Below are 14634 nucleotides of genomic sequence, written 5' to 3'. Positions count from 1 at the left end.
TTGTTTTGCTATGAAAACCCAGCTGGCACACGCTCCCTTCTTCCTCCTACAAAAGTGCTTTAGTCTGCCTCTGTTCTCAAGCCGTCCCATGGACTCGCTCCCGCGGCATCCAATTGTCATAAAAAATAACGCCTGATACATCTCGAAACCGGAGCTGCGTCGGGCCCCTGCACACACTTTCTTGTGAGGCTTTGCGAGAAAAATGCCTTTCCCACTCTGTTTTCCAAACCCACTCCCACAGAGCGCAAGTTCGAATTTTGATCAGTTTATTTGCATTTGCGGGAAGCCAAAAACATCTCGTTTCTCTGCCAGCTTTGATTGCCTTTATAGGAAGCAGAATGTTGTCACTTGCCCCTCCCACACCCCCACCTCCCACCAACCAACCCTTTCTTTTATTTGAAATAGCGTGCAACAATCTGACCAAATACGGTGTTGATTAATGGGCAGGAAGGTTTCAGACAGCAGAGTCCGTGGGACAGCTGCTTAAGCATAGGTCCCTGGAGCTTTTAGCCGTTGGTTTCGTGAGCCGAGCTGATTTTAAAATAAACCTGGGCAGAAGTTCACCTTCATTTTGCATTTCTGAAACAAAATACCGCGAACACGGTGATTTACATTTGTTGGAAGCTGTAGAGGCATGAGGTAGGGGGTCCTATTCTTTGTCAGCTCATTAACGTGTCTTTAGCATTACTGGCATGCCAACTAACACAGCAAGTACAGCATACGCGGAAAATGACAACTGGTGCAGGTCTAGATGGGGCTGCGTCTTCGTTACAGGCCGATCTGATTATCATAGTAATGTTTCTGCAGACTTTGTTTTTGTTTTTTTTTGTGGACAGGAGGCATCTTGCTCGCAAGCTAGCGCTAGCTAGCTAGGGGCTAGGTAGGTGAGGGGTAGATTTGCCAACCTTGCGTCACAGGAAAATGTCGCATGAACCGACGGACAGGAGATTTATGGCCTGTGTTTGATTGTCACAGAAGTACGGGACAAAGAGCGAAAAGATGTCCTTTTCAACGCAAAATCGGGATGATTCCGTTTTTCAAGGGACAGGGAAGAGAGAAGGGAGCCTCTTCAGACTGAGTGAGAGAAGAGAAGAGAAACTGGCCTGTACAGCTCAAACTGAGAGTCATTTCACAAAATAAACCATGTTTATTGTTGGAAGTCGACCGCCGAAATTCATTAATTACGTCTGGAAATTGCCATAATAGCGGCCCTTTAAGTATCCTCGTAAAGTGGAAACAAGAATCTAATTTTAGGAGGCAAGAGGGGTTGAACACAAAGTGTCAGAAAGTGACTTCTCTCGCTGGAAAAACAAAACCAAACAAAACAAAACAACAAAACATCAGCAGACTCTCGTTATCATCCTGGCACAAAGCCGCAGTTTGTTTCTTCTTCCAGTAGGAATCCTGCACCTCTGACTCAGTTCTGAATTATTCAGGCACAATGTAAGACACAGATGAAGGTGAAAGAAGCTGCAGGTACATCTAGCTGAAAAAAAAAACAACATAAAAAACTATGATGTATCTCTTATTGTGGGCTCAAGTATGTTTAATTTCATATGAAAATGGAAACACTGGAACCTAATAAGATTTTCCTACTAAAAAAAGAAGCCCTGTCTGTGTGCGAGAGACAACCTTGACCACTGGGTTGTGTCTGTGAGGGGGGTCTGCACTGTATTATGTCTGGATTACATTATGGACTGCTGGGGAGCTGCAGGAGAATTGGCAGCTCTGCGTCATGCTTGATGGATTGCGCTCCCTCAAATTGTTTAAATGTTTATGTTAAGACGCTTCCTTACTCTCCAGTGAGGAAGCTTTGGAGATTTTCCCGAGCGTCGGTTTTGCACGAGGACAACAATGTCAGTGGTTGTAAATGAACCAAAAAAAAAAAAAATGAAATAAATACAGAAACAAATGAGGCGAAAAACAAAACAGAAACGTCACAATCAGAAAGACTAGACAGATCAAAGATGTGTCACACAGACGTTGAGACGCTGGCACATGGATTAATAGCTGCAGTTGCAATCTGTGAGTGATTGTGATGATGCTTTTTGATACTTTGATAGAAACAAACATGTCCTTGGTGTATTTTTCTGTTGGGTAAAGTCAGACTGCAATCTCAGTGACAAGCGATCAAATAACAACACATTCTATTTACCTCACGGAACCGAGCAAAACTGAGCTACCAATGTTTTCTTTCTTTTTAATTCTCCTGCTTGGGTAACGCAAGAATGCTGCTGTAAATCACTTATTCTACACCTACAGAATAATTTAAAGCTGCTCAAAGTTTTACAGGAGCAAGCTGCATGTCAGCATCACTGATGCACGAGCTTATTCTCCCACTCAAACACTCTGGCAGTTTGAAACCTGATGTCAAATACACTGTTTTTTTCCCCTTTTTCAAGGAGTGGTGAATAAATTCTTACAGTGGGAGAGTCTGCGGTTTTCTCTTCACAGTTCCTGTAACAGTGGACGGACAGCAACCGTGACGGCGAGAGAAAACATTTTTTTTTTTTTAAAAGCTTGAATATGGCACTCAAAAAACCCCTCCAAAAAACATACATACTATATCAATTGCAGGACATTTTAGATTCCGGAGCGGAAAAGACTCCACTTTCGAAAATCACAGTAATTGCTGCCATTCCTAACCGCAGTGAAAATGCTGCGACCACAGTTAGCAAAACTATTTGGACAGCTTAACTTTACATCTGCTCCTGTGACAGACTCACGCATGTGGATTACACAACTTTCACGAGCATAAACTTACTGTGTGAGTTAAGAGACACACACACACGAGGAAAAACATGATGCTGACGAGATGAAAAAAAAAAATCAGCTATGGTGAGATTCTGTTTGTTTTTGTTCTATTCTGTGACTACATTTCATCGTTGAGGGAAAGCAGGAAGTAACTTGCCAAAATCGCTTTCAAAGATTGTATTTTCACAACCCTGACTGTTAGCACTTTTGCTCATGGGCGATTAACTTCAACTATAATTAAATTAACATCAACATCAATCCAGGCTTTGTTTTGCCTCTATCTCTTGCTGGAGTGGTCACCCGAAGAACATGCTGACCTCGGCGACGTATTGAAATATTGCAGCAACAAACTACACTAAAGCACGGTGTAAATGGAGCAATTCCTAATTAGAAAGCCAAACAAAACTGTTCTTTCATTGACGGGTAAGAGGAGAAAAGTTAAACCTACTTAAAAAAAAAAAGAAGAAACGAAAGTAACATAAGTCTCCTTGTTCTGACACTCCAGTTAATATTGGGAATTAAAAATAAAAGATGTAATTTATTAGGGAGCGCTACGCTCAGTTTTTTCTTTGTTATGATAAGCTGAGCCGAGGGCTCGCAGTGTCTCATCCGTGCGCTCATATTCTAATTGATGCGGCAGTGTTTCATAAACTTCGAGGCAAACTTTGTTGGTATACTTTTTTGTGCGGCGGTCCTACAATATGGAACTTGTTATTGGAGGAGAAAGGCAACAGCTTACAAGGGTCATAAGCTCTCTCTAAAACTGGTGTGTGTCCTTCCTCTCCAAAAAAAAAAAGAAATTAAAAAAAAAAGGAAGAGAAAAAGCCCTGCAGTTAATTTTACTATGCATCATAACCTCTGCTCTCTGAGGGGGCCGGATCAACTCCCACACTGGCAATTTAAACTTCTCCCGATAAGCTACTTTCCTCCTGCACGTAAACACAGAGCAACACACGCAGTGCAGTGAGAGCCTGCACACACACACACACACACACACACACACACACACACACACACACACAGTGGACACAGTGGACACAGTAGTACACTCCACACACAGGTTATGGCTTTCCAAGCACTTTGAGCTTGTTTTAATCTCATCCCTGTTTACATTCCTTACGATTTTAAACCATTGAAGACAAATAGAAACGCAGATAAATGAAGGCCTTCCGTCGGTACCGATAATCAATACACAGCCACCTTAAAGAGTACACTAGTGTCCATTCAAGGTACTGGAGATAGCATTCAGCTTCAGTGAAAGGAAAGAGCTTATATATACATAGGACAGAAGAAATATACAAGTGTGCAGGTGGACATATGGCACACAGCCACAGTTATCAACAACAACATCTGAAATGACCCGCAGGACCTCTTTAGTTCAGCCGTCCTCGGTGCTCCTCAGCCGTCTGGATGATCAAAAAGTTCAGGATTAGCACTGGAAATGACAGAGCAGTATGGTCGATTGATTATGGTCACGGATACTATACCAACACTTAGAACACTGAGTAGGCTTCACAGGTTTTTAGAGTTTACACTTGAGCTGAAGAGGAGTTACGCCCGCCCCTGAAAATCTGTCCATTCAAGAAAGAAAGAAAGAAAGAAAGAAAGAAACAAGGACAAGAGTTCAGGTTGGGAAACCATTCAAGACAGAAAGAAAAAAAAAAAATCAAATGTGGGTCTGACAGAGGGAATGATTGTCTCTTTCTCTCTCTTTCTCTCAAACACCGTTTACTTTACACTGCTTCCACTTTCAGCTACGATTTCTCCGCCGCCAACGCTGTTGCTCTTTAATTACATTGTTCATTCCCTCTGTCTGCAAGTCTTTGTCCTGTCAGCTTTGCTTCCTCCAGGTAACTCGGGTTGTTTCCAGACACCTGCTCCCACGGCCTCTTTCATCCCAGAGTCCTTTTTTTTTTTCCCTTCTTCTTCTGTTTTTTTTTCATATATATATTTTTTAAAGCTTCAACAGCCTAACAATACATCAATAAACAAAAGATTCACAAGTGGAAAATATCAGTATTGTCTTCTCCTTCCATAAATTTCCTGCCATTCACGTCGACTGGCCCCAGACATCTGGCCTTTGGAAAAATATCAGTCTCATAAATAAACAACTTCTGCTTTTGGGATCAGCTCGTGGGTGGGTGGTTGGGTGGGTGGGTGACCTCTCTCCTCGCCTCCTCCTGGCTCTCCTATAAGGCCCGCTGAGCCAGGAGCGCAGCCATGGCGGCGCCGCCGACCACCGCCACCACCAGGGTCCAGGCGCTGGCGCGCAGGCAGGCCGAGTGGTCCCTCGACAGGCCGCTGGTCTCGCCCAGGTTGCCGTCTCCTGGTTCGGGAAACTGGCCAGACCGACAGACAGACAGACCGACAGACAGACAGACAGACAGACAGACAGACAGACAGACAGACGAGGAAACAGAGAGAGAGAGAGAGAGAGAGACAAAGGTGAGGCTGCTTTCATGTTCTGGCATATGATGAGGAGCTGCGTAGGAGACATGAGGAAGGGGGAGACATGCTTTGAGAGGGTTGGGGGGAGTCAGGAAGTCAGATGAGGGGGTGAGAAGGGGGTGTGCCATGTTTTCACTTTGGCGCCAACGTTTCATGCACCGAATGTTTGAAATGTGAAGTATTTTTTTTCTTTAAACGCCCTCCACTTCTTGAACAAGTTGCCAACCAGGAAAAGCTCCCTGCGACGACTTAAAAAAGAAAAAAAACAACCCAAAAAACGCGCTCCCTCTCTCTCTCTCTCTCAGGTTGTGCCAGCGACCCTTTGAACAATTTCTTTTTTCAAGCCGTCATTACAGAGTTTTTAGTCGGAAGAAAAACACGCCGCCGCCGCGCCAAGCACGCACTTCAGGCCTGTCAGTGTTTCACAGGGGCGAACATCACAGCCAGTAGAGGGCGGAGGAGCCTACCGCCCCTAAAACCCCACCAAAAAAACCCCCAGAGCAGCACAAAATTCACTATGGAAAATAAAGGTGCAGTTTGGCCCTGCTGCTTATTAAAGTCCAGATATTAAACTCCGTGGCCTCCAGACGTCCAAGACCGTGATTTCTACCTGGCGACGGCCTCATTATGTGCCTCTTATGAAAAAAATTTAAATAAAAAAAAAAAAAAAATTGTTTGCATTCTTAACACTTTTTCAATTTCCCGGGGATCCTTGTAAGACAAAGCGCGGCCGCTTGCCTCCCAGTCAAAGTGGTCTTGCTCAATTTGCGGAAGCAACATTTCCAGCGCGGCGCAGCAATACTGCGGCACATCATAAAGAACATGAAACATATTCTCACCAACCCCACCTCCCCACCATCACCACCACCACCACCACCACCACCATCAGCCCCTCAACTCATCAGTACCACCGCAACCTTTGCAGAGATTGCACTTTGGTCCATCTCCCCGTTTAGAGAGGAGGAGAGAGCGAGAGAGAGAGACAGAGAGAGAGAGAGAGAGAGAGAGAGGGAGAGAGAGAAATCTAGTCAGGTGTTATCTTCCAGCACCTCATCATCCTACAGAAACCTGGTGGCATATAAATGAGAAAATAAATAATGGGACAGAGAAACGCGTTGGATTTTTTCATTCGCGGGACGACGCGCGTTCCGCAACAGGGAAAAAAGGAGAGCGAGGGTGGGAGGGAGGGACGGAGGGAGGGAGGTGGAGAGGAAGCGGGATCCAAAATAGCCACAGCTATCACAGGACCTGGTGTGTGCACACAGCAGCGCCACAAAGAAATGCTTAAATGACTGCTGCCAAAAGAGGAGGGTGAGGGGGGATTGGGGGGGTAAGAAAAACACTGGGGGGTGGAGGGGTGGAGGGGTGGGGGGGTGGGGGTCGCTTGACAATGCACCAAACAGCCACGAGCAGCCAATTAATTAGCAGGGGCAGCGGTGTGTGGCAGCAGCCTGTTGACATGAGTCCAGATCTCCGGCTGCAGCCAATGCGTGCACGCGAGCGCATGCACACACACACACACACACACGCACGCACGCACACACACACACAGACACACACACACACACACACACACACACACGCACACACACACGCACAGGAGCAGAGCGTGACACCTGTGCGGCTCAAAGCCACACGCACGTGCCATGAGCGAGTGCGTGCGCCGGTTTCCTCTCGCTTCAGCTTGACGCTCGGAGAGGAAAAGCAGGAGTGGAGGGAATTTGATTCCTCCACTCCCGCTGTTTATTTTATTGAATGTGTTGATGGGTTGCTGCCATCGGAGGGGTCGCTTCTCATCTGATGGTCGTCGTCACCGGGCGCCATGTGGAATTTACGCATGTTAACGACGCTGTTGCGTCTTCCAAAATCAGTTACGGGGCAAAACCAGAATTATCGAATTAAAAACGTTGACTATTAGCGCTAAGCGCACCGACTTTTAGTTAGTTTGTGTTTTCTAGCAGGAAAGTTGAGAAAAAATTCCATTCCTTTGTTTTACTGTTTGCTCTTCTTTTTAAGTTTGCTATAAAGAATTCAGCGCTTGATGTCACAAAGGGCTCTCGAATACCAATGCTGGGTATTCATTGATCTGAATGGGACCACCGCGTTTTAACAGAAAACATGTGAAAAGTACAAAATAAAGAAAATAAATGACAGGAGACATAAATGAGATCTCAAAATAGGTACAAAATGGGACTTTTAAGTTCTATATTAATAGTATTTAGTAGTGATGTCCGATATTGACTTTTTTACTGATATCCGATATCCCCATATTGTCCAACTCCCGATATCAACCGATACCGATACATGCGGACGTGGACTTTTATGAAACATTATGGCTAATTTGTATTGGGATGTCCTGCTGAATGTCCCGCATGATGTCATCAGTGACGACTGAACTATTTTGTTAGCAGCCGGCCACCACTCAAAGCACTCTGCTGAAACACGCGCGTCGCTTACTGTTATGCTTCGATACAGTTTGATGACATCATCAAGCGTAATAGAGACGAGTAAAGTAAAGTATTGTTATTTACGATTTAGTAATACCATGAAATTCGAGGAATTCACTCTTTGGCATGACTACTAAATTTGGGAGAATTAAAAAAAAAGTCTGATTTTTATAATATTTTCCCCCTGAAACTGATATTTTCCAGTATTCATTTTCAATGCCTTGATCAGCCGATCATACCGGGCGGCCGATAATATCACACTTCCCTAGTATTTAGTAAAGGTTACAATCAGCACATGACAATTTCAGTGCTCATTCGAGCTACATCAAGCTTCCTGCTGAGGTAATGGTGAACGTCCTTTTTCGAAGTCTGAAAAGGTCAAGATGCCAAATTCAAACCACGGTTCTAAGAACCAGACGCATAATATTCGCCTTAATGACGCGGTGAGTGTCCAGTGTAATCCAACGAACAATGGTGCGCCATGTTAACGTTTCGACGGACATATTGCTATTCCTCCATGCAAACAAAGTGGGACTTTTTGACGGAAGTCTCGCAGGGGATAAAAGCGGTGACTGCTGGTGGCGTCGGACTTAATTGTGAACCAGAACGAGCTGGAAACGCCGGCGTGCACTTCAAGAGAGCGACATCCGTGACATTAACAGGCTTCGTCGCAGATGGCGGATCCCTGCGCTTCATAATAAAAGGTTATCCGTTGGCGTCGCGTCCGTTTTTGTTCCCGTCTGACCGTCCATCACTCGCCTAATGCATTCCGGTCTGCGGGCCGACACCTGCGCACGCGTGTGTGGAGCTGCTCTGGAATCAGATTCCGAGCTTCCCGGACAGTCGCTCTCCCGTTCAGAGCGCTTGCGCCATCGCTCCACAAATTTAACTGCCAGGGAAGTTTGACAAGTTTTAATTGCCAGCCATAGTTGTGTGAGAGCGAGGGACCGCCCAAAATGTCCCCGCCGGCTCCCTCTCTAATTATAAACTTCCTGCTTGAGTAATCGCACGTCTTATTGTTTCCTAATTACCATTTTTACAATAAATTAAACAGCACGCTGCAGTGAGACAGGCGCAGAGTGGCGCATCAATACCGACACACACACACACACACACACAAACACACTTACCCCGTTTGTCCTAGTCCACCGTCTTCTCTCTCTCTCTCTCTCTCTCTCTCTCTCTCTCTCTCTCTCACACACCTTCTCTTGACGTCATACCGCCGTTATTGTTATCAGCAGCACTAGTTGATTAATTCACCTGCACACCACCAACACTTTTAGGGCTTTTATTTTCTGCCTCGGCAACAATGAGCACTTCCGCGCCTGGGGACAACATTTCATGTGCTCGGGTGGCAGGGTGACCCCTCAAAGCCCCTGAAATTAGCGCCCAAAAAAATATGTCTTGATGGGTGCAGGAGGAGGGAGGCGCGGCTTCACTCAACACATCAATCAAATCAAATTTACACAGCGTTGCATTGCTGCTGCGAGTTCAGATGCGATGCGCAAGTTTTTCCTACCTGCAGCCATCAGGCTGTAGAACTGTTAAAAGTCCCAGTGACTGTCACGTCCCGAAGGATGCCAAATTTGTCCTCCGTACTCGACCCGTCATCCCCTGAGGGAGCGGTGGGCATCAGCGGTACTGCGCCCGGGAATCATTGGGCGATCCAAAAAACCCCCAATTCCAATAAGTAATAAAACACGCTTTTATAAACTCTTATTTTTAACACTTCTAGTTATGTAAATGATTTAAACAACCCAACTGTCCATATAGACATATTTCTTTTTCTGACTTTCTCTATAAATATTACATTTTTAAATAAAAGATTTCTTTTTTTCTTCTGTTTGCACTGTATATGCTGCTGTAATGATGCCAATTTTCAATGTGGGATAAATAAAGGCATTTGATTTGATTTGATTTGAGTCATTTCAATTCAATTCAATTCAATTCAATTCAATTCAATTCAATTCTAATCAGAGTTTTACCGATAAATAAAATTAGTCGCTGCAAATTAAGGTTTAATAAAGGGGCTCAGCAAAAGCGAGGTAACCAGGCCTCCTTCAAAGGTGAAAAACATCATTAGTGTTTTTACACCGAAGGCTGAACGGGGACGTCACAAAAATGTGTCCACAGCCACTCGCGAAAACCAATCAAACTCAACAGCCAGATTAAAGGAATGAAAAAGGCATTGGGCGCCCAAATGGCGAGAAATATCACCCTTCTGTTTGTTGAGGCAGAGAGACGGAAGGAGTCTTTGGCCGTGGCAATAAAGTCCTGCCATTTTCACTTTATATTTGGGGAGGAAAAATGAAGTGTACTTTATCGAAAGAAAAACACACATGGACTCTTTGCAAGCGCGGCAGAAGACTGATGTTTTTCCGCCCCTGAGAGTGAACTCTCGCCGCAGCCAAGTCGACTGCAGAGTGGAAGGCATTCGGCAGAGAACAGGCCCTGGGCCAGTATTTTAGAAGCTCTAATCCAGATTAAAACCTCCACCTCCCCTCTCTCCTTTCACCATCCCATTATGTTCCAGAGGAATATAATATTTCAACTAAATGTCATCATCTGGGGTGTAGCCTGAACTGTCTTATCTTAAAGCGTCCGTTCTGATGTGCCAATCGCTTTAACAAGCGTAGAGATGGAATGTGATGTGAATGGAAATGTGGCGCAGTGGTTTTTTGCCTTTGTGCAAAATGTGCTTTTCATGGACCCCGAGTGGAGGAGCGTGTGTGTGTGTGTGTGTGTGTGTGTGTGTGTGTGTAGTGCTCGTCAGAAGAAGGTCCATTTTACCATTCCCCCACCCCCCCGCCGCGGAGGACTGTCTGGGAGCGACTGAAGATGTATGGAATTATTTATGTGTTGACGTGTTTGCTGGCTAAAGATAAACAAACTGTTTTCCCAGTGCCGAAGTGACACACATATGGTGTGATCCATACTGAAAATAATGAAATATGCATAAGTGAATAAACAATTTAAGTGACAGACGACTTGTGCCAACGTTACTTTAGGCTGCCGCATCCAAACCTTTGCGCAGATGCAGCATTGAAGCGACAACACACACACAAGTGCGAGCCTCCTACCTGTGGTATGGTGTCAAACGGTGGGTCGGAGGTGATCCTCGACCAGTCGGCGCCGGTCTTTGCCGTGGCCGAGGGGGCCGGGACTGACGCGCTCTTGTTCTGCATGCTGTCCAGCCCGTAGCCGAAGGCCTGGATGGCATTTCCTGCAGGGGACGGAGACAGAAAGCTGTTCTTTTTCTGACGGCCATTGGAGCGAGCGAGCGAGCGAGCGAGCGAGCGAGTGGGCAGGCGAGCGGGCAAACGGCCCCAGCTCAACTTCTTGGTCCCCTGCCTAATCCTCGGCAGCCGAGGGAATAAGGCTGAAGAGGGACTGGGGAAAGATACAAGTTGAGCACAGCAAATTTCTCTTTTTGCTTCATTAACAAGCTTAACAGTTGCGCCCCGAACTAATCAAGAACAAGCAATCAGGTTTGTTGCTAATATCTGTCTCGGAGAGGGATTTCACCGACTTACGGCTGGATTTGGTTAATATCATAAGCTGTGTTTTCTTCAAGACGCCCCGACATGTTTAGCTAGGACTGGCATTTCGGTGGGGGAATTCGGACGTGGGTTCATCGCAAACAGCTCCGGTTCACGTCCTCATTCCATTATGAAAAACCCTTTTCATGTCGCCGCCATTGTCTGCGGGTTGAATGCAGCCGACTGAAAAGTGGCACTTGAGATTGCAGCCGAGCCCACGTGAATCCACTTGGCCACCGGTCGCTCAGCCAACCGGTGGGAAAACCTTTGAAACGTGTCAGAGCGGAGCGAAGAGCGACGTCTGCACGTAGCATTCCTGCAACGCGTGCGTGCAAAATTGTCCCGACATGTATCTGCGGGCCTCTGCGAAAACACGATGAATCTGGGTTCTGCCAGCCTAGCAGCTGATAAAAGAGGGGCCGAGTGCCTTTTCACCGCTCATCCGTTTAAAACACCTGCGCCGGCGTCTCTTTTGTTTCAGCCGCCGAGACGTGAAGGCATGAAATTGCCTGGCAACCACCACCACAGTGAGGCGGTCGCCTCACTTCATGAGGTCGGCAAGCAGAGGCGCCTGTCAGCGGATTCATGGGACCAAGATCGAAAACGATGCCCAACAAACAGGTCGCCCAACTTCTGCAAACAAGACGGCCATTGGGGTGTCCTTCCTTCCTTCCTTCCTTACTTCCTTCTTTTCTTCCTTCCTTCTTTTCTTCCTTCCATTGAAGATTTCTCCACAACATCCCATCCACCCACACAGCGTGACACACCAACGCACACGCAGGTTGACGTACGGTACAGCGTATCACGCCCCTGCACACTCGTCACACACAAAAGAAGCCTGCGTCTTTCTTGTTCTGTCCAACGCAGTCCATTCAGTTCGCTGAGGGAGAATGAAAGCCGCATTCGGAAGAAAAAGAGTTCAGCAGCGAGGCTCAACGCCCTGCTAAGGAAGAGGATTAGAGGCACAAGCACAGAGGAAAACAATTCCAGGAAGGAGAATCTTTTTTGAGTTTCCATTTCGAGATTGAACAATTTCAATCTCGAAATGGAAACTCAAAAAAGATTAATGTTAATGTTGAAATGTCGAGATTAAAGTCGAAGGTTTGCTTTTGTGAATTAAGTCGAAATTTTAAGATTGAAGTCGAAATTTCAATTTCGTGAATGAAGTCGGAATTTTGAGACTGAAGTTGAAATTACGAGATTACAGGCCTCGTGGCGTACTTTTGTGGTTTTCACCAAAGTAGCTTCTTGTCTACTGTGGTCGCTGGCAAACTAACACAACCCACAACAAACAGGAAACTCGTGAACAGAGCCATTCATCTCCAATCACAAAATTTTGACTTAAATCTCAACATTTCGACTTTAATCGTGAAATGTTGACTTTGCTAACACAATCAAAGTTTTGACTTTAATCTCCAATTTTTGACTTTATTCACAAAATTCATCTCTGAGATGAAATGAAAACAAAAAAGTCTCCTTCCTGAGTCTTATTCTCCTCCCTGGCTCTAATCCTTCTGCATACACTGCTAAAATGTGTTCCGCGTCAGTTCGTCAGAAACAGCCGCGGTTAGCGCAGCGTCTGGATCAAATCGTAAATCATGACGCTCGGCTGCGGGGGAACCTCCAGACAGGATGTTTTACTGCGTCCCAATGTTCCGCCGGGTGATTAAGCTTATTGCCAATAGCAATTCCATTTTTTTAAATCACTCTTGGTAAGTTTTTCACTTCACCCCCGGGTGCTGCGAGCGTCGATCGTACCTGCAGGGACAGATGGCGACAAGAGAGTGGAGGGGCCATCCGGGTTCAAGGCTGTGTTTGGACTCTAATGACCTCACATCTTAATGACTTTGCGAGGAAATCTGTCTTTTAAGACATGTTTCACGATTTCGGGCATGCGTCCCTTTGTGAGGCGCTGCGATAAAAGGATTTGCTCCGCAGAAAACAGCGAAAGTGTAAAGATAGGGGTTAGATTGTGGGGTTGATGGGGATCAAAAGGAGTGGGAAGATAATCTATCAGCGTATATGTATCCCGCTGCACGGTGCCTTATGTTTGCGCGCGCATTCTCCTCTCTGGCGGCGCATCCAAGGTTTATCGTCCGCTTCCCTTGACTGCAGGAAGGGGATGCTGCATTTTGTGTTATTTTTCAAGACGCCTCCTCAGCTCCCGGCTTCATCCCTCATCCTGCACACTCAGCTAAAACGGTACCCCGGCAATCTATTGAAATGGTCTGAAAGCATTATCCGCACAATGGTACATGTTAAAGGCAGCGGTGTCATGTAGCGCTGATGACACTGCTCAGTCTGCCATGGCAAGAAAATTTTTAATTCCCAGGGGGAGAAAAATGCTGCTGGATGTTTAAGGTAATGACTGTGTGTGCGCGTCAGTGTGCCAGTATGTGTGTGTGTGTGCGTGTTTAATGCATTAGATAGGAAAATGATAACTATTTTAACTCATGTCATTATTTCATTCGCCGCTAGATTAAACCCATTTCCTGACATTTTTCCTGCAAAAGGGATAAGCCCTTCAATTCCCTCAGATTGAATGTGAAAATGACATGCAAATGGTTTCTTTTGTATTAAAGTCTGGGCAGATTTTGCCTTGAGCACAGATGAGTGAGGATAAGACATGACTGGTTTGGAGAAAAAGTGAGCGCATTTAATTTTGACTCCGTCAGTACGGGAGGAAGTGCCTTATGAATGTGCAGGAAATTCCCATCAGGTACCCCTCCCATGCATAGTGTACTAATACCAACATCCTCTGGGGCCCCCATTACTGCTGGGCCCATTGAATCGTCAATGTTTCCCCCACTATAAAGATATTATTATGCCTTTCCCCCTCAAATCTAAGATATAATTGATTTTCTAAATACAGAACATTTTAGCTAGCTTCATTAGTCTCAAGTCTTCACCACGTTAGCATCTCACTCAGCCCGGCGATGCTACAGCATGAAAGCTGCATCACGTCAAAGCTCACCAGTCACTGCTTGCATACATGACTGCTTACATTAAAGGCAGCTTTCCCACCACTCAGCGGTGCTCTTAGCAATTTGGTCCTTGCTTCCCATCAGCAGCAGAACACATCAACGATGCAAGCAGAGTACCCGCGATGGCCGAGATGACTCACTTAGGCATGTGTTGTCGGTGAAGTGGCCCAGGAAGTTCATGCAGTCCTCCTCCTGGTTTCCGCTGCCCTTACAGGTGCACCAAGGCGAGATGGTCCAGTTGGAGTAGCTGCTGTCAACGTAGTTGGGAGTCATCTCTGTCCCTGCGAGGGCAAGCGCACATCAAGACGCATTAGCAAAAGCGTTTATGGGTCACTAATGGACTAGCTTCATTGCAAATAGTATATAAAATGGACAACAAGACGTTAGTCATCGAGATGTTTGCACCGTTAGAGTTTATGGGAAGGTGAAGCGCTCTGTAATGCTTTATTTCAGATGTAAAGA

General features: G+C 45.8%; 1 protein-coding gene and 1 long non-coding RNA gene across 3 annotated transcripts in view; one reads left to right on the top strand and one right to left on the bottom strand.

The window, feature by feature from the left end:
- The window catches only part of LOC142896955 (uncharacterized), a 525186-nt gene that overhangs the window by 292017 nt on the left and 218535 nt on the right, over positions 1–14634 (top strand). The gene's annotated exons all lie outside the window — the stretch shown is intronic.
- Positions 4774–14634, bottom strand: part of LOC142897012 (GDNF family receptor alpha-2-like) — a 56828-nt gene continuing 46967 nt past the window's right edge. For both annotated transcript variants that reach the window (XM_076039011.1, XM_076039012.1), the window contains 3 exons: positions 14313–14453; positions 10730–10872; positions 4774–5093 (listed from right to left, as the gene is read on the bottom strand). In XM_076039011.1, the coding sequence (XP_075895126.1) occupies positions 4944–5093; positions 10730–10872; positions 14313–14453 (434 nt within the window). In that variant the 3' untranslated portion in view covers positions 4774–4943. The remainder of the gene's footprint in view (positions 5094–10729; positions 10873–14312; positions 14454–14634) is intronic.

The sequence above is a fragment of the Nelusetta ayraudi genome, unplaced genomic scaffold (assembly GCF_046127955.1).
Source record: "Nelusetta ayraudi isolate G7.1 ecotype Tasmania unplaced genomic scaffold, CSIRO-AGI_Nayr_v1 ptg000058l, whole genome shotgun sequence".
Lineage (NCBI taxonomy): Eukaryota > Metazoa > Chordata > Actinopteri > Tetraodontiformes > Monacanthidae > Nelusetta > Nelusetta ayraudi.
Note: the sequence above shows the minus strand (reverse complement) of the source record. Positions and strands in the feature narration are given on the sequence as shown.